General features: G+C 39.4%; 1 protein-coding gene across 4 annotated transcripts in view; it reads right to left on the reverse strand.

The window, feature by feature from the left end:
* LOC147330651 (AMP deaminase 2-like) overlaps positions 1-17,371 on the reverse strand; it is a 34,146-nt gene extending 16,775 nt beyond the window's left edge. Inside the window, exons 1-2 of one of the 4 annotated variants that reach the window (XM_086292369.1) lie at positions 17,226-17,371; positions 16,879-16,925 (exon numbers count right to left, since the gene is read on the reverse strand). In XM_086292369.1, coding sequence (XP_086148495.1) covers positions 16,879-16,888 — 10 coding nt within the window. In that variant the 5' untranslated portion in view covers positions 16,889-16,925; positions 17,226-17,371. Of the gene's footprint in view, positions 1-4,535; positions 4,911-13,237; positions 13,931-16,878; positions 16,926-17,225 lie in introns of those variants that run through there. The other 3 variants (XM_086292368.1, XM_086292367.1, XM_086292371.1) reach the window with 3 other exon arrangements.
* Between the last annotated feature and the right edge of the window lie 2,987 nt (positions 17,372-20,358).

Raw genomic sequence — 20,358 nt, forward strand, 5'->3', positions numbered from 1 at the left:
CAAGTCATTTAATGGCTTACTTAAAAAGAATGTGAATTGTACTGAATAATTGAATATTACCATGATGTAAGAAGATGCTATTACTGGAATTGTGTATGTCTCCTATGCTGACTGTAAGTTTTGTATTCTCATACTGTAAACTGACAAATAAAAAGTTATAAAAAAAAAAAAAAGAATGTGAAATTACAATAAGAAATAGCAAGAGCGTCAATTAATAAAATGAAGACGACATTGTTTCTATAATCTTTACACATTTTTAATATTTAAGACTTATGTTAAAGAGGGACCTAAAATCTAATCGTGCTCATTTTTCTTGGCAGTATTTTTGTAAGCATCCTTTTTATTTGCTTTGGTACACAAGCACTGACTTCCAGACCAAACATGTCGTTTGCTGTGTGAGCGTTCCTGCCTATTTCAGAGTGAAATAGCTTAACCCTTTCATCTTCATCTTGAGCTTTCTCATAACCCTGGGTAATATTGACAAAGCACTCCATCCTAAGCCTCTGTGATGTCCCTGGGACCTGAGACTGCACACCGCCCACATGCTCGTTTAGTATCTGAGGAGCTGGCTCCTACTCTAAAAGGATCAATGCAGTCCTTCGAGTCTACCTCATTCTCCCAAGTTCTAGCTCTAGATCACACCAAAGAAGCAAAACACAGCACTGTACAGTTTATTCATGAACATATGTCAAAGCAAGAGCAAAATGTAGCAGTTTAACAAAAGTGTGTTTTCACAGCAAAGCAAGTTTGTAAGAATCTAACTTTTCATAAGCCTCGTATTATAGTCCGTCTTAAACAGCCCCACTGGATAACCAAAATTCCTAGTGTCAGATCTAACATTACAATTCAGGTTTAGATACATTTCTGTATCTGCAAAATATAATGCAGATTGGCTAAGCTGCTAATGCAGGTCCCAGTTGTAAGTTTTTAATTTACAGCTAGCAGTTTGTTCACTTTTCTTTATATGACAAACTTACTGGTGATACAGACACATCAGGTCTGGCTCTGCCATTTCTCTAAGGCTAGACTGAAAAATTTGTTGAGTGGTTAAATGAGATTTTTCACTTACATCAAAGCTAATTCACTGTCCTAAGAATTCCTGTTTTGTTTATCATCTGCACAAGCACAAAGAGGCAATACAAAGTCCTACCAACGACATCATTGACGTCCTCTGATTTACAGGTTGCATTAATGTACCAAGATATGCAGCAGTGTGCCAACAAAGAGAGGGAAGAAGACTTCATGATAGCATTGGCTTGGCTAATGTTTTATAAGGAGGGAAGTGCACTCAAGATCTTCATTAAAGCCTGAGCATATACACATTGCATTTTGGTGAATGACACTAAATGAAAAAGTTTAGCTTAGCTTTGTTTGTTTATAATGAAATTAATTGGCTCTCACTAAGTCTCTGAAAATCCCAGACCACCACAGCTGTTAAAGGCAGCACATTAAAGGCAGGAAAGTCCCAGTCAGCTCACTGGCCTCTGAATCAGGACTGCTTTGTATCAAATTCACTATGTTACAGCTCTTTTCACAGTAGGTAAGAATATTCTTGCTGAAATGCTGCTTAACATGTTTTCAGGTTGAGTAACTACAAGCTGCAAATAGTTGGCCTAGCTTAAATGATGGTGCTTAACTTGAGAACTGGTGATGGCAGACATCAATCTGAATCTTTGTGTTTTGGAATTTTATAACTCGGCAGAACTAAAAATGTACTTGATTTGCTAAAATACCACATCTATCTCCAAATCTCATTTTAGGTGTCACTATAATGATAAACAAAGCTTTGCTACTATTTCATATACTTTATTTCATTTATTCCATTCTTCTCTGTAACTTATGGGCATTTCTGTCAGGTTCACTGATTATCAAGCTACCAATTGCATGAGACTGCACTAAAAACAAACCCTTTATGTTGCATCTCTGCTTTTTTTTAGTGCAGCATAAAAGAGGCAGTTATCACCTTTAGTCAAAGGAGGCTGAAATAAACCCTCAAATGAACTTCATTTCTGGTACCCAAAAGACAACTGATCATTTCAATCACATCTCATTTATTTCATTTAGAGTTTGAATCTTTTCTAAAAGACAAAAACTGTAGAATCTCGAGCATTAGAGATTGCCACACTGTCTCAAAGCCTCTTAGGAATGAAACTAAGGTGACTACAATTGAGCTAAAGTGGAATTTCAAGTATTATACTTAGCAAAATATGTTTGTTTCTCCTCTCTATGCTGTTTTTTGACCTACCTATATTTGAAACAGACACACCCTGACATAATGACATGAATTTAAAAGTGTGTCTACCACTAACTGCAGCAACCTTGCCAAAACGCTTTTCTTGGTATTTTCTTGCCCTTTTGTTTAACTGGTGCACATGTCTCTGTTGATGGAGTTTGGCTGCATACATATACACCTTATATGGTCAAATAACAGAGAATAACTATTTTTCTGCAGCAAGAGGCAGTTGAGAGGCCAAATGACCCTCTGCTGAACAATGCAGTGAAGGCATATGGACCTGCATCTCTGCAGGGATCCATGCTGGCTATGCAAAAATTAACAAAAATGTGCTGACTGAACAAAAATAATAATATAATGACAATTTTCTCAGAAGTATAACAATATATGCTTAAATTCTCTACTGGGCATATTTGTCACCCCATTAAGACAGTTATATAGACAAGACATTAGAAACACTTTTAAATGAAATTTAAAGTACTGTGTTGAGTACTAAAAACTCCGCATATAGTAGAATGATCAACTTTCTGATAATGTCAACAAAAACGAAATGTTTCTTACAGATTAAGCGCATCAATTAGTTGAGTCAGGCCCTGAAATCAGCTCAGTCCCAGCAGACTAGCTGATCTCAGCATCAGGCATCATCTCATCTGAGCTGCTGCACTGTACTGCATTCTACTGGCACACAGATGTTTGTAGAGCACTAATGTAATGATAGCATATTTACAACATAATATGACTATGCAGTTAACCTACTAATAGCTGAGCGTGCTGGCCATGTAAAATCAATCAGCTTGCAAATTTTAAACCAAAAAATAAGTATGTATATAAATTAACTAAATAAAGGTTGTCATTATGCTGTGTATTTCTACTCTGCAATTTCCCTGTTGGTAACATGCTTGGAATGCCACAAACACGACAACCAGCTGATTCACGCAGAGTCAGGCAGAGCATAAACAAGTAAATAAATAACTAAACATATGGAATGATTGGGAAATCGGTTTATCTCATGTGTCTAAAAGAAAAAAAAATTGTCTAAATATTGGAATGTCTGAATTGTAGTTTTAAATCGCCAAATAATGGGATCAGGCATACAACTCCTATGTCAGTTGAGCTCAATTCAATGTCCGGTGCAAAGACAAGGCCTGGATTACTGCATCTGTAGCTCCACTGTTTAGAAAGCTTTACTTTGCTTTAGAGATTACACTGAGAGGGAAAGTAATGACACAGGCTTCATATGTTCCTTAGCAACTACAGATGAGAATAAATCTCTACTTTGGACCTTAATCTCCAAAATGTAGTTTCAGTACTCAGCCTGCAGAAGGAAACAAACACAGATGATGAAATTTTCCAGCTAACTACTGCCTGCAAAAAAGCTTTCTGAAGGAACCTTTTTTTAAACATAATGAAGGTTTGCTACAGAGATAACATGTGTCAGTTCACACATAGAAACTAACAGGATCATTCTCAGTGCTTTCCCTTGCTGTGTATAACATAAACAGCCTCTAACAGAAGATGGAAACATATCTAATAATCCCCTTCGCATACAAAAATAAAGAAAACAGATACCAGCTGTTCTCACTAAAGCACTGCCCTTACAAACATCGGGAAGGTAAACATGCTCAGGTGGGTTTTTAAGCGAGTATCTGCTGACACTAACCGCCTGAGGGTTTCAGTGTTAATGAAGGGGCAAATCTGAAAAGGATGTTTGTTTTCTTCTAGCTACAGTGGCACCTGTTCAGCAACCGACACGCTGCTGCAAATCACCTCTTTACTTCACTGTGCACTCTTGAGAGAATGGTTGCTATGAACTGTATGCGTTTTGTTTTTAATCAACTCACATTGAATAATTTGCCCGATTAATCAAGCAAGTAACGGTACTGCACTATAGTTAGCTGTAGCAGACAGCAGCAAAGACTAGATGCCCCAAATATTCAACCACTGCAACATCCAGAGCCTGTTAAAAACAAAAAAAACAAAAAACCGAAGCATATTAAGCTTTGCAAAGATCACCATAAGCAACACACCGGTTGTTTATGCTCCTTACCTCACACTTATCTCACACTCATGTACACATTTCCCCTCACTGTCAGCCTTATGCTGTCAACTTATTCCAATACACAACAACTGTTGTTTACTTGCACCTCATCTGTCACGATGAGCTCGTTTGTGAGGTATTTTGGGAGCGATAAGTATCATGCTTAATAAGAACTGATGAAACTTCTTTTAACACACTATTCACGTTTACAGGCTTTACATGCTAAGGTACTGTTTTGTATTTTAATGCCATAGATTACAGTACCTCTAGCTCCCTGTCTTGTCCTGTTCTCACAGTCTCCGTTACGGTCGCAGTGGCCTTGTCTGAGCTGTGGTGGGATGCTGGGACATGTAACTAGGCCTGGGACGGCCGATGTACCCTCCCCCGCTGGTACAGTGGAAGAGAGAGAATGACAGCAAACAGAGAAAAGAACGCTCTCTCCAGAAACCAAGCCGCTCTAAGACGACATCACCCAGTTCTCCTCCTTTTGTCTCTCCTTTCCTGCTCCTGCTGTAACTGCCGCCACCTTCAGTGTGCTGCAGAAGCAGTTCTCTTTTTTCTTTCTTCTCCTCTTTTCCCCGATTTTGTCTCTGCCTCTCTCTCAGCTGCTTCCTGTACTACACCGGTTTACTGTGCATGAACAGCAGAGCCTTCAAGCCCCCGGATTTAAATACTGGGTTGGATCATACCACGTGGCAAAAAAAAGGGGGAAGGACAAGCGTTAACCACTTCATGCTTCATGCATTGTGCTATAAAATGGAGGCGGCCCTGGATAAAAAGCCACTCCTACTTTACTTCCCTTCCCACCTCTCATTCATGAACACACAGCTTCAGTCATGTCATGACTGTAAATGATGTTATGAATACCAGTATTAAGAAAATCTAATAAATGGAAATTTATTATTTCTGTACAAACTGCTTTTCTGATGCTCATTCACTGCTTCTTTCTAATTTCTGATTTTATTTTGTCCTTCAGAGCTGGACGACTTTTAAAGAGTGGTTTTGGAAGTTCAGTCTTGTGTTTGTGATTAAAATATTTATTTGACTGCAAGTGTAATTTATCCTTTTGTGTATCCAACTACTTTATAGATGAGAACACACAGTCAGCAGCAGGATAAGGTTAATTTTTATACTGCAGGTTTGTGGTCTCCAGCATGTCCCTGAAAAAACAGCAAGGTGTTTGTTTGTTTTTTGTGGGAGTAAATTTTATGGCTAAGTGAGATGTTCAAAGGGATATGGGGTGGGTGTGGTTCTTGTAAAGACTGATCTATTGTTTGACTGCCAGTCAAAAGACTGAACAAAAAGTACATTACCGGTAACTGGAATTAATGAAAATAATCCATGGATGAAAGAAATCACTATCTTCTCCTAGGCATGTGGAACAGTCTTGAGGAAACTTAAATAGAAACAAACATTTCCCAGGGTACCGTGAGTGCCAACATCTATATGACATATTTAAAATATTTTATACATATCCCTCATTATATTCATCATCATACATCATTTTGGTGCATTTGACAGTTTCATTGAGCACTGAATAGAATTTCAGATTACAATATACCCATAGCATCATTTTACAATGATCGTAGCATGTGTATATATGTTTATCTCCCACCCACGGGTTTGCTATTAATAACAGCAGTAGTAGTGTTAATGGTATTGTCATGTGACTATGTTAGTCACTGTGGGCTTTGAATGTGAGCAGGACACACAAACAATCAATCACTGTTAGGAATCACTAAGTTCATCTCCCCTATAGTGCTTCTTAAATGTTGTAAAATGAGTGCTAAATACTCCTTTGTGGACCAATGTACAGGAAAAAAAAATTTCGTTTAAGTCACTCAGGTCAAACCTCTGTGGCAGCCATCTTGTTTTGCAGGTAAAGAGGAAGCCCGCCTCAAATGCAGCTCTTGTATAGGATGTGGCAAGTGTAGAACATTAATTGAATTTATTCAAATAAATGTAAACAGATGAAATAACAAACAAATGTTTGCTTTATATTTCATTACTGACAAATAATTGATAATGTGATCATTGTGATTCTGTAAAAGTTAATCTTCTTTGTTTTGAGTGATGTTCTGTTTTCCCCACTACACCTTCCTGTGTAACAATCATTTAATATGTTATAAATTGTGATGAAGTATTTTGAAAGACTGATGAGAGATCACATCACTTCTTCACTTCCTGCCACCATCGACTCACTTCAGTTTGCATACCGGACTAATCGTTCCACAGACGATGCCATAGCTCACCTGCTCCAAACATCCCTGAGTCACATGGACACTGGCAGAAGGAATTATGTTAGGATGCTGTTCGTGGACTACAGTTCAGCATTCAACACAATAATTCCCTCTAAATTTTTCACCAAGTTGAACGATTTAGGACTCAGTTCATCACTGTGTCAGTGGATCCTCAACTTCCTCACAGACAGACCCCAATCAGTAGGAAAACAAGTCTCCCCCTCCATGTCACTCAGCATTGGAGCGCCTCAGGGCTGTGTTTTAAGCCCCCTGCTGTAATCACTGTACACTTATGACTGTGTAGCCACATCAGACACCACCTCCATTGTCAAGTTTGCTGACGACACTGTTGTTGTGGGCCTGATCTCCGACAACATCGAGAAGGCCTACCTGGAGGAGATTAGGAACCTGGAGACCTGGTGCCAGGAGAACAACCTCCTCCTAAATGTCAGCAAGACTAAGGAGCTGATCGTGGACTTCACTACAAAGCAGGCGAGGAATTATGAGTCCTGATCATCAATGGCATGCCAGTGGAGAGAGTGGACAGTTTCCAATACCTGGGTGTCCACATCACTCAGGACCTGTCATGGTCCTGCTACATTAAAGCCCGCCAGCGTCTCTTATTCTTCAGAAGACTTACAGTAGTGACTTCCATCTGCCACTGAGGGAGCTTAAGAACTTTTACTCCTGCACCATCGAGAGCGTCCTGACGGCAAACATCTGCACCTGGTATGGGAACGGCACCAAGCAGGACAAACAAGATCTGCAAAGAGTGGTGCGCTCAGCCGAACGTATCATTCGATCAGAGCTTCCTGACCTGCTGTCCATCTGCACCAAGTGGTGCAGGACTAAAGCCAGGAAGATTACGATGGACCTCTCCCATCCCAACAATGGACTCTTCTCACTGTTGAGGTCTGGGAAGTGCTTCCGTTTCCTTAAGGCCAAAACAGAGACAATGAAGAGGAGCTTCTTCCCCCAGGCTATTCGGGCTCTGAACCAGGTGTAGGACTGAACTCTCCCACAGATGTTACATTTCCACACGCACTCTGGTTTTTATTTTTGCACACTTCTTATAATTTATAATTTCTTTTTATTAATAATTTCTTATGTAAACTATTTTGAACATTTTTACTGTAAATTTCTAAGTTAAAATCTGCAAATTTTTGGTAGTAATCTGTAAATATTAGTGTCAATTCTTACTGTCATTTAATGGTTGGGCAATTGCACAGCAATAATAATTTCACCTCATGTCATACTGTGCATGGTTGTGTGTGTGTGTGACGAATAAAATTTGAATTTGAAATTTGTGTTTGTTATATAATCCAACCTGAAGCACAGATGAGGAGCCTCTTATAGAAGTCTTCAAAAACTTTTAATTAAATCAAGCTGATTCTCCTTCAGAATTATTCAACTCAACTGCCATTACTACTTGCTTGTATTGTCTTTTGCACATTCTCAGTCTTACTATTTATATTTCTTTATTATTTTATTTTGTCTACCTGTCTATGATAACCTAATAGGACTTAAGCAACACGGTTAATGGAGTTCAATATTGCAAATTTAATACAGCAAAAGTATATGAGATTTATTTAGATGCTTGAATGGAAACACTCCAACTGTTTGGAGACTTGACGGTTAAATTTCTTGTACAAATAGGTGATATCTCATCTTCATGAACCTATCAAGAAGCTGACTGAGGAAGTTATAAATGTTATGAGAGTAAGTTGACCAGTCCTGATTTATTTGACCTTCGGGCCTTTGGCTTGTGGAATATTTCCTTTGACTTTCTGTTCTGAGCTTAAAAACAAGAAGGACATCCATTGTAAACAACAAATGGCAATGTGTTCTGCCACTGATTGTGTTACTACAACAGAATCATTTAAGAGGCTTGCTGGCTGAAACCACCTACAGCCTTGTGTGAATTAAATTCAGACATACTATATGTCCAGTGGTTTTTGTTAAGTCACATTTCTCACAAGCACTGAGGTATGTTTTCTTTTTCAGCCCCAGCTTGAGTTTTTCTGCAGTTACATCATCTGTTGTGTTCTGCAAATCTCTTTCCCTGGAGACTAATTAACAGCACAGGGGAGTCGCTGTGCATTATTTTTCACTCCCTTTCTCCCTGAAGAAAAAGAGAGCTGACACAATTGCACAAGCATTTCCGTGTGAATGAAAGAGGGTGAACATGCAAATAAAACTGCTTCCCAGCATTTGCGCTGCTGTTTTTGTATCCCATCCCCCCGTCCAACGGGAATCTTCTCAAAACAATAAGTTCTCTCTGGAGCCCGAGACACCGAACTGTGCACAAAACATGTTGCATACCCACAGCAGCACATGTAAACACTAATAGTCACACACCAAAAAAGGCACACGTATTCACATCATTCATTTTGACCCTCTGTGATTATCCAGACCACAGTTGTTGTTGTCACCACTGTCAGTGCACTTCTCACCATATCGGAATATCTAAAAGGAACACTGTGTCATTTGATAGTGTCAACATATAACCCTCTGCAGTTAGCGCTGCTCGGACATCAAGAGCTCACAATTCCAACCCTGAGACAAAAACTGTGTGAAGTATCAAAGCCAGAGACAATAAAGGGACTACTGCTTCCCTGCCATGGCTAAGCAAGAAAGCTTTTGATCCGTTTCCATGCACATTTACTGCTCTCTTTGCTTTGGTGTAAATGAATTGCGCACTGTTGAAAACTCGCAATTCTAGCTGTGATTTAGTGTCTTGTGTTGCTGGCAGAGCTTCCACAAAAGGATGTTATAAATACAGAAGTTTGATTAAAGATTAAACTCTGGCCAATTGTGCACTGTTTGCTTTAATGACTAATATTTCATTACTGTATCAACTAATGGTTGCAAACTAAAACAACTGCGACTAACCTGACTCAGGCTGTATAGCGGAATCTATTTTTTCAAAGCAAGAACGAGTTGCGGTGTGATAAGAATATAACAACAAAAGGAAAAAGTTCCTATTATATGTTCTGACATCAACTAAAGATGAATAGTTTAACATGAAGATATCAGAAATGTGGAAAACTGGCCAGCTGTCAGACTGAACAAATGACTTTTCTATGTGTGAGATGACCAATGAACTGGAATGTGAGAAACATCAGTGTGGAGTTGCAAGTGTGAGAGTATATTCCTAATTAAAGTTTAGAATATGATCTGGAGAATCATCAAATGAACAGGAGGGGGTGGGTGAGAGATTCAATGAGTCACTGAGGTCAAAACACAATAAGAAGTCAGTGAAGGACTGAAACATCAGCTGATGCTGCTTCATGTGTGATCGAATGAGGTGGATTAAATGAAAATGGATCTTCATTGGAAGCCACGACAAGAGCAGAGACAGACCAAAGTAGCATGCTTAACTGTACTTAAGCACTGAAATACAACCCATCATAACCATCTGTACAGCCTGTCAGCCAGCAGAGCACCCGAGTGAGAAATGGTAGAGTGGAAACAAACCAATCTTCTGTGTGTTTCTATGTGAGTGTGTGTCTGTTTCTGTCTAGCTATCTTTGTGAGGACCGAAATTCGCATTCTACTATACTTGTGAGAACCAGCAGTCACTTGTGAGGACCAGTGAGTGTGTCCTCACAAGTTTGAAGGCCTTTTTGAGGCTCAAAATGTGGTTTTAGTGTCAGGGTTACAATTAGGTTATGGTGAGGTTTAGGGTAAGGGTTAGGCATTCATTTTTAATGGTTAGGGTTAGGGTAACCATTATGTCAATGAAGGTTCTCACTAAGATAGCTGAACGGGGTTGTGTGTGTCTGTGTGTGTGTCTGTGTGAGTGGAGTGGAGTGGGTTGCCTGGACAGATATTATGATATCAGTCGCTATCTGGTAACAACAGGTGGGCCTGTTGTTACCAGATAGCGACAGGCCCACCTGTTGGTGTGACAGTTTTCAAGGCCTCACTTCCTACCTCTCCAAAATCCCTTTTCCAGGACTGAGACGCTTTCCCTTTCTAACATGGGAAGCAGCTGAGCTATTCATAGCAAAAGAAAGACCTGGAATTTTCCACCAAACACAGAGCAAAGTGGTCCTCAGTCATGTCTGAGGGGAGCACAGCCACAGACCGGAGACCCTAACAACCAGCTGCTTGTTTCAAACCGATGGGCTGCCTTGTATTTTCCCAAGCCTCCCTCTAGTGGTTAGAAAGAAAAGCAAAGAAACATTTTTAATATTGAATATTAAAGTGTAGAGCAAAAACGGAATAAAAATAATCTGTTTTTCTCTAAACAAATTCACTTTAAATTGAAGCTATTAAGCGTATTCATTGTAGGAGTGACATTGAAAAACATGTTACACTGACAACTTTTCAATAGGAGATCAAAACACAACTTCTGGTTTTCTCCCAGTATTTGCTTGTCACGTGTTTCTGTCTACTGCAGGGCCAGAGCGTGGGAGTGAGAAGAGGTGAACAGGCACGGTGCTTTTCAGTCAGCTGGGTTAAAGTCCACAGGGAGACGAGTAGATATGATAATCATTCAGTAAGGACTACAGCAAATCCCCTCAGGGGTAACGGCACAGAGCTCACATGACCTGGGGTAAGAATACACATAAATTGAAGACAGATGCACAAGAGACATGCTGTGACACAAGCAGTATATCTGCTTAATAATGAACCAGAATAGGAGACAGCCAGAGTCTTGGAGGAAATACGGTAACCATCCAACTGCAGCATGCAGCAGGATGTGTGGAGAGTATAAAAGATACAGATTAATGTGGTGCCCGCAGACCAGTGGCCACCTATTAATAACCGATACAGTATTTTGGGGGGGGGGGGGGGGGGGGGGGGGGGGGTTCGAGGGTAAATCACATAAATGGGTACTAGAAATACATTATCCAGTATTATATAGATGGCACAAAACTAATGTTAAATCCAGGTAACAAGACAGCAATCCCCACACCTATGAAATGCTGAGCTGACAAACCATCATACATACAAGAGACAAAAATAACTGCCTCGACAAAAGCATCAAGCTAGACAACCAGACAGCCTGCAGGTAAAATGTGCAAAAGCCTGTATGAAGTTAGAGCCAAAAATAAAGATAGAAGGCTGCATACAGGAAGAAGAGCGCTGATCCAAACTGGTGAGAGGAATTCCCTGCACTGCTCTGGCAGACACTTTAATAACCTCCACATATCACGTCATATAACTGGGTATTACATATTCTGCTTTATGCCAGAGTCCAGTGGGAGAGCTGCGGAGCCTACAGGCAGAGGCAGTTTCCTCCAGGAAGCTGGTTGGTTAATCAATGTTTACACCAGCAAATCCACTCAAACCATTGCATAAGAGAACTGTTTCAAGTATGCAGGGGTGCATCAGTGCTGGAGAGATGTGTTTGGTGAGAGGGGAAAATGTGATAAGAGAACTATTTCTGCTGAGGTTACAAGAAGAAACAATGCAAATATTGAGCTTCAGTCCATGACCTGACTTTGAGAACAGTCGTTTAGAGGCAAAAATAAAAATGTAGTCAGATGGACCATAATGGACCATATTATCACACTGGGAGAGCACAAGGCTCAGCCAAGCGGCTAATTGAGAGGACTTGAATGACTGCATGGCTGGAGAGACCTATAAGTTATTTATTACTGCACCAAAGACAGGCGTCCTCAGCAAATACTGTAAGCAGTGTGTCAGCGTGAGTTACTCCTCACGATCTGCTGCTGCATCCCTCCAAATGCTCGACTTTTGTGCTGTGCAGCACCCTGAGGAACCAATTCATTTCACATATAAATTGCAGGTCTAACTTGATTGTTTCTCACTGGAAAGAGCAGTTAACATTAAAATCAAAGATAATCATAAAAGCACAATAATTTTTGTCTATTCCATCACTCACACAAACAAAATGTTAAATGTGTTGTTTTCTTTTATCTGGGATGCTGAGAGAACAATCTAACAGAAACTTGTAATGAGAGAGAGAGTTGCAGTTGAAAGATAAACTGATACCACTGCTCTGTGCAAAGCTGATAAACTGTAGCAGAAACTGTGCAAGGTGGTCGGGTAAATAGGCCCACAAACTCCTCACATTCCTTTACAATCTGACAATAATACACAGACAGTCAGAAATGTGTATACAAAAAGCGATATTCACTGTGCAAAAGAGGACAATAAATGCACATTACACTGTCACACTCATCTGCAAAACATTAACTTCACAAGTTAAGCAAAGGCTGTTCATCGGTGCCTCGTTATGACAAATGATACACTTAACCTGAACTTTACCTTCTTATCAAAGTACACACTATTATTTTTTTCTTTTGCACAACCTTGCTGGACTTTACACTGTTATCTGGCTTCGAGAACCATTCATGTGCGCTAGTCAATACTTTCTGATGTTTCATACACTAAGTAATTGTCCGACTGAAAAAACTAGAATAGCAATTGTTAAATAATCACTTTCATCTGAAGTTTTGTGAAAATGTTCTTTGCAGTTAATCGATTCAGCGAGGTGTATTACACACAGAAGAGCACACATGCTGAACGTATCCAACATGGGTGGAAGCTTCAAATCAATTTACAGGCGGAAAAAAACTAGCTAGAGTTGCAGAATTCTCCACTTCCCTCTCATTGCTCTTTGTGAGCAGCATGGATTCTTAAATACCATTGCACAAGCACATGTGTAATTTTCTGACTCCACATCCACGTAAGATGTTCCCCCATTTCTTCTTTGGGACCCCCCAAACCCACCCTTTCACCCACACTCACCAGGGCTGGTGGTGCTCTGCAGGCTCCCCCTCTTGTGCATCGGGGATTTAGGCTTAGGCTTCCCTTGTCCATTTGCAGCATTAGAGGAGGAGGTGGAGGAAGAAGATGACATCTTGCCGCCTGTGCTCTTGTTACTAGTCGAGCACAGTGGGTCAGAGCATTGAAGTGGCCAGCAGGGGGAGAAAGGAGCACTAGCTCTGATGCTGGAGCTCTGTCTCACAGTGGGACAGCGGGACGGTAGGACCCATACTGGGCCAGGCGAAGCTCCTCTGCAAAGTTGGCTCCTCCTCCCAGTCAGCGGCGGGTCAGCAGGCACACTGCACAACGCCGAGTTGAAAGACAGCCCAAGGCTTCCCCAACTCCTGCTGGGGGCCATCGTCCTCGGTTGCCTTAGCAACCAGGGAAGGAGCTTCCTGTAGGCAGCACAGGGAAAAGCGGCCACAGAGGAGGGCATTGGAAATCAAAGAGTGTAGCTAGCATGACAGCTAGCAAGCCAGAAGACCAGCTGCAGCTGAGCCAGCTGAGCGCCTAGGTCAGCGAAGGACAAAAGTTTTTCCACTCTTCTAAAAATAGCAGCTAGATAGATATCATTAAAACATGCAGTGTATCCAAGAGAAGCAAAAACAAAGGATCGCGATGAACAGCAAGTAACTAAAAAAATAAAGAACAGAGAAGGTACTCTGCGGATAAGCACGATAACCAGCTCACCAATGAGCTCCCAGTCTTCTTTGCTGGAAAATTCTGAGGGGAGACGGACAGCTTAAACACACACACACACACACACACACACACACACACACACACACACACACACACAGGCCCGCCTGACATGGAGTATTATAAATAGTGACAGCTATTGCCCAGCTAGAGGCTGTGGTACAACCTGTGACAAGTACAGTGCATTAATGACTCGTTGTCACTTACTTCCTGTAGCTGAGGAGCAAAATTACAATACATCATAAACTCTTTTAAAAGTTTAGCAAACACACAAGCATCCAAAAGTCAACACAGAAGGTCAATGATTTAAAAAAAATCTTAAATTTTACTAGTGTTCATGCTCTCAATACACACATCACTAAATTGCAAACTAAAGTGTTTTCTGTTGAAAGTTTCACAGACTGGAAATTTACACAGTTAATAATCACACTGGTATATTTTATAAGTTCAATACTGCATATTTTATGCTTTAGTAATGTTAACGTCACTGCTAATTTAGCTTTTAAACACAATGCTGAATCAGTGATTGCAATTATTCAACTTGAGAATTAAATTTCAATATTCTGTAAATCCAATTCTCCAAAACTAGGAAGAAACTATATTATGGACCAGAATAGTCATACAAAGAGAGTTGTTAAGAACAAGCAAAGAGCCCCATCTAGTGGCATGAAAACTGTATGCAGCTGGATGAAAATTTCTATTCCTTCTTTTCAAAAGTTTAAAAAACATGTGTGTGAAAGGTTTTTGCTTTTTACATGGTAAAACCTTTATATCTAACAGTTACATCCAAGTAACTCATGTGATAGTAAAATATTCAAGTGTATCTAACCAAAACTCTAAAAGCAAAACGGAAACTGATAAAGCTTTTAAAAAAAGACTAGTACATTGTACAACAAACACTTAAATTTACAATAATATCTTTAAAAGATAATCTTATTTGGGTACTGAAGTGGAAGTGTCTGCAAAGTAAGGAAAAAATAAAAGGTTATATCAGGGTTTCTTTTTCCTGAAAGCTCACCCAGGTTTTAATGACACTGCTTACCATCTGGTGCGGCAGCACCAGCAGAAAAGCCTAAAACACACAGGCCCACTTTTGAAAAGGAAAAAATAAATAACTAACCCGATGAATATCTTAACTACTTCGCAAAATACAAATTAGTCATATTCTTAAAGCCTCAGCAAGAAACAGAAAGCAGTCATAGTACCTGAAAACTCTCCTTTGGTTTTCTCCCTGCTTCTGCTGCTTGGTCAAGCCTTCTGTTTGCACACCCTTTTGTTAAAAATGAGACCAGTGAGCATATATCTGGCTGCTTAGGAGATTTTTCCCCCACTTATTCAGACCAGTGCTTATGAAGTGCAACATTTTGTTTACCAGGGCCATACAGGAAAAACCCCTAGTGTGGTCACATCTATTAAACAGCATCTTGACAGTGTACATTACACAAAATCCTGCTGAACAAAGTAACATATTTTCAAATGAGCTAATATACACTTTGAAATAGTCTATACTGGTATTTTCTATAATAAAATACAACCAGGGCATGTTTTTATTAATAGCACTGCTTCTTCTATTGCCAGGTCCCTGGATTACCTTAGTCTTTTCTCCCAGTTTCCCTTTCTTAACAATGGCTTAGTGACAGCCACCTTTTTGATGAGGCTTCAGAAAACAGTATATGGATCAAATGCAGGGTCAAATGCATCTTTCAAGTCAGGTCTTTGCTGGATTTTTTATTTTTAGCATATCTTAAGAACACTTTCAGATTGTGTCCATCTGCTGTAAATAGCTCTTTAAGTCTCTTTGCTTATCCTCCATTAGTCTAGTTTTTTAAGGATGCACAGCACATCATGCCAACATATGCCAAGTTTTCAGTGAATACAATTTTTAGGGCTGTCAAACTGTGAACTAATTATGTGTTTTCATGCCAGGTTGCCAGGGGGGGAAAAGTACCTTTAAAACTTTAAAAAGTTGTCTGTTATGTGTAGACATCCCCTGAGTTAAGTGTCTCTCAGTTCCCTATCAAATGGCTCAACAAGCAAAAAACATTCCTATGAATATGATCAGATACACAGACTGTATTCAAAATAAGTTAAAAAAGCAGCCAGTGTCCAAAGAAAAAACTTTGGAGAACTATTGCTTAAGAGCACTTTTAACATGTTACAAGAAAGTCTAGCTCGTTGGAAGAAAAGCAGAAACAAATGAGTGGTGGCTTTCACCCACCACTGTAACAAAAATACTGATGGTATACAGGAATGTGAACTGATAACCAGTGTCAGTTGAGAACTAGTTCTATATTGTTCACTCCACCTACAACGTCAAAGCTGATCAAGTTCATCCAATGGCACACACAAATTGACTCCATTACTCATAAATCACATAAAGACAACACAATCAAAAGACGCATCAAGACCAGCTGCAAAGCCACACTGTCAAATGACAGGAAGTGCAACAGGATGACGAAAGCAAAGTCACAGCCACATTTTTGTTTTTGTCCTGTCAGCTGATCAACGCACAGACACAATCAGTTTGTAACAATAGTTTTGTCACAACTTTAAAGGTGAACCAAAGCATAACCGAAAAGACACGATGAATGTGAGCATAATGTTGGCACAAATAGGACCTCACAGCTTCCTCCTTGGCCACGTAAAAGCAAGCAGGGGTACAAGCTTTCAAATATTAGTACTATTAGTACATTTAACGCATAAAAATACCAAACAACTACTGTTTTTCCCTTATTTGAGGCAAGGTTTTGTGATGTATTGCACTGCAATAAGGTTAAATTCGTTTTGTTTTTTGTTTTTTTACCTATGTAATAAGCTTCTGACAGAGTTTCTGGTGATAAGACACTTAAAGGGAGAGCTAAACTCCTTTTTCTAGAGCGTGTTTCGTGTATATTTGAGTACAGCTATGTCGGGTGCCGACTTACCAACGGACATTGTTGACGACTCGTTCGCTGGAAGTGGCAGGAAATACCTTGACACAAAGATAAAGCAACAACGACGGCTCGTTACAGTATATACGGGCTCTAAATATGTGTGCGTATACATCCGCAGAGTAGCTAACAAGAGCGCCGACTGTAAACACGTTATCGAGGAGTTTCACATAGCTAACAACGCGACTGCTTCGTACTAGCTTAACTGTCCACTATCAAATGTACAAAGTTAGTTCAAGCACGATAACTGCAGTGTCAATAGCCTACGTTTTAGCTTAAAAATGGCAAACCCATGAGAGAAATAAGTATTAGTTAAATAATTCTAGCTAGGAAATACTTACCAGTGGTGATATTCGGTTTGGGTGGCTTTGTTATTCTGTTACTTCAGTTTCCTCCACAGTAGGATGAAGTGTTGTGTTCAAAGGAGGCGCTGGGAGAGGGTTCAAAGGTCCCGGTGAAAGAAGAACAAATGTGTTTCCACACTGGTTAGATAACGTTTGATAGTAGCTTATCTTCAGCAGCTGTATTTAAAACAAGTTCTGAAATATTTAGCAATTAAATCCTAGAATGACTTTCTTACTGGTAATATCTCAAAGGTCACCATATATTAAACGCTATCGGTGTTAGTTTTATGTGTTACTTTCCTCTTCTTATTTAGATGGAGCACATTTTTTAGCGCCTGGCATGCACTCGCTGGCCATTTTATTAGGTACACCTTGCTAGTAAGTCTCCCAGTCCACCACATCCCAAAGTTGAATTGAACTTTGCGACACGGTGCATTGTACTGGAAGTAGCCGTCTGGAGACGAATCCATGCTTTTCGTGTTCTTTATGCCAAATGCTGATCCTAACATCTGAAAATGGCAGCAGAAATCAAGACCCATCAGACCAGACAGCATTTCTGCTGTCCAGTTTTCGTGAGCCTATGTGAATTTTACCCTAATTGTCTTGTTCTTATCTAAAAGGAATGGCACCCAGTGAGGTCCTCTGCTGCTATAGCACATCTGATTCAAGCTTCAGCATGCTGTGCATAAGGTGCTCATCTGCATACCTTTGTTTTAACAAGTGGCTATTTGATTTAATTTTGCTGTCCTGTCAGCTCAAAGCAGTCTCATCATTCTTTGACCTGTGATATCAACAAAGTACTTTTAGCCAGAGAACTCGAAACTCACTGGATATTTTCCTTTTTATCCGGCGCATTCTCTATAACCCTTACACATGGCTGTGTTTTTGAAAATTCCAGTAGATCAACAGTTTTTGAAATACTCAGATCAGCGCATCTGATACCAGCAACCATGCCAAGTCAGTTAAATCACCTTTCTTCTCCTTTCTGATGCTCAGTTTGAATTTCAGCAGGTCATCTTGGCTATGTCCACAGAGCACTGAGTGGCTGCCATGTGACTGGCTGAGACTGGTTGGGATATTTGCATGAATATGCAGCTGAACAGGTATACTTAACAAAACACATGGTGAGTGTGTGTTGCAAATAATTTTCTATGTGTAGATCATATTTGTCATACCTGTTACAGAGGTCAAATACTAAAGTCAAGTAAATGTAGTGGAGTAAAAAGTACAGCATTTTTCTCTGAAATGCTGTTGAGTAGAAGTAAAATACTTCTAAAATGACATAAAAGCAGATTTGTATCTACTTATAGCAGAATATAACTTATTCTGCTTACTGTTATTTACCACAGTGAATACCGGTGTTTAAAAAGTAAAGCAGTGGTGAAAATGTAAAATATAGTTTCCTAAACTTTTACTGAAAGTTTGCTTAAGCTTATATGTTAGCTTAGAAAGCAAGGCTGTTTGCAAAAGCAAAGAAAAAGACTCTCTGACACCTCAAATAGCCTTAAAATAGGAACACGTACTGAGCTGGCTGACTCAAGGCATTTAAAACTGAAGTCCAATGTTTCAGTGTCTCAAACCTTTGACCTTTATTACCCACCAGATAAGATTTATAATAATTTAGTAGATCATGTTAAAACATGTGCAAGATTCCGTTTTGAGTGGGTTGATCAAATGACTCGCAGACGATTACCTAGGATGATGATTAATTCCCTTTACTGTGCTGCTTTAGTGTCTGTCCTGGACCACAACACGCCAGATCTTTCTGTTAATGCAAAAGCAAGGGCATAATGTGTATGATTATAACTAATGTTGACAAATATAATGTGAATCTTTAACAGAATATAACATTGTTGTTATGGTACAACTAGATATATTACAAGGCAAAGTAACCCAAGATTTCACATAAATAACAAATAAAGTCTAAGAGGGCCATTCCAGTTTACAGCATGACATATTCACACTAGGAGTGCTATGGTTTGTGATAACATAACAAAACCAAATGTCAGATCTGGTTTAGTGTAGAGAATATATTTTAAGAAGTCACAGATAGGGGCGTCATGTTGGATTCCCAATCGAATAAGCTCCTCCTACCACCCACTACAGCCTAGAAAAATGTCTCTTGGTAATAATTGCCATGGGGATGGCAGAGCCTGCCGAAGCTGGGGGCGGTTTGACTGAGGTCCATCATAGAAGTGTGAGGCGTGTTGAGCAATCACATCTTCCAAATGAAACAAAGCAAAAAAATTAAATAGAAACAGGATATATATATATATATATATATATATATATATATATATATATATATATATATATATATATATAAAAGCACATTATTATTGTTATTATTATTACTTTTTTTTTTTTTTAATTTTCATGAACAGAAAAAATTGTTTTAGTGGTTGATTGACACATTTTTCATGTATCTCTAAAATATTTCAATTTTTTCATTTTTGAAGATTTTTACCTTCAGATTACTGTGAACTATATTCCCCCACCATCTCTCTTTGCATTTCAATGCAAAGGATTAAGGCACACACATGTACAGTAATATAAAACACTAAAATGTTAATGTTATTATTAAAAAAAACTATGCCACAAATATTGATTTACTATTTTAGTGATCAAGAGTAAAATGTACCCTCAATTTCTTAGGAGACAGGAGTGAAAACTGATACAGTCTTCTGCTTCACGGTTCAATGATGCTCTTCTGCATACCTTGGTTGTAACATGTGGTTCTTTGAGTTACAGCGGCCTTCCTATCAGCTTCAAACAGTCAGACCATTGTCCTCCGACATCAATGAAACATTTTCACCCAGAGAGCTGAAGCTCACTGAATATTTGATCGTTTTTGGACTCTCTGTAAACCCTACAAATGGGTGTGTTTCTGAAATTCGGTTTGAACTTCAGCTGGTCATCTTAATCATGTCTACACACCTAAATGCACTGAGTTGCTGCCCTGTGATTGATTGATTAGATATTTGAGTTAACATGTAATTGAACAACCGTACTCAATTAAGTGGCCAGCAAGAGTATATTGCACTTATACCAATATTTTGGCAGAAACCCCACATTGTAGGTTAAATTATGCGAATGCATCCAAAATATTTTACAAACATAGAAACTCTTT

The sequence above is a fragment of the Aulonocara sp. 'chitande type north' Nkhata Bay genome, linkage group LG5, assembly GCF_057382095.1.
Source record: "Aulonocara sp. 'chitande type north' Nkhata Bay isolate Kocher_YH1m ecotype deep benthic linkage group LG5, A_spYH_male_GT1.1, whole genome shotgun sequence".
In the NCBI taxonomy this organism is placed as follows: domain Eukaryota; kingdom Metazoa; phylum Chordata; class Actinopteri; order Cichliformes; family Cichlidae; genus Aulonocara; species Aulonocara sp. 'chitande type north' Nkhata Bay.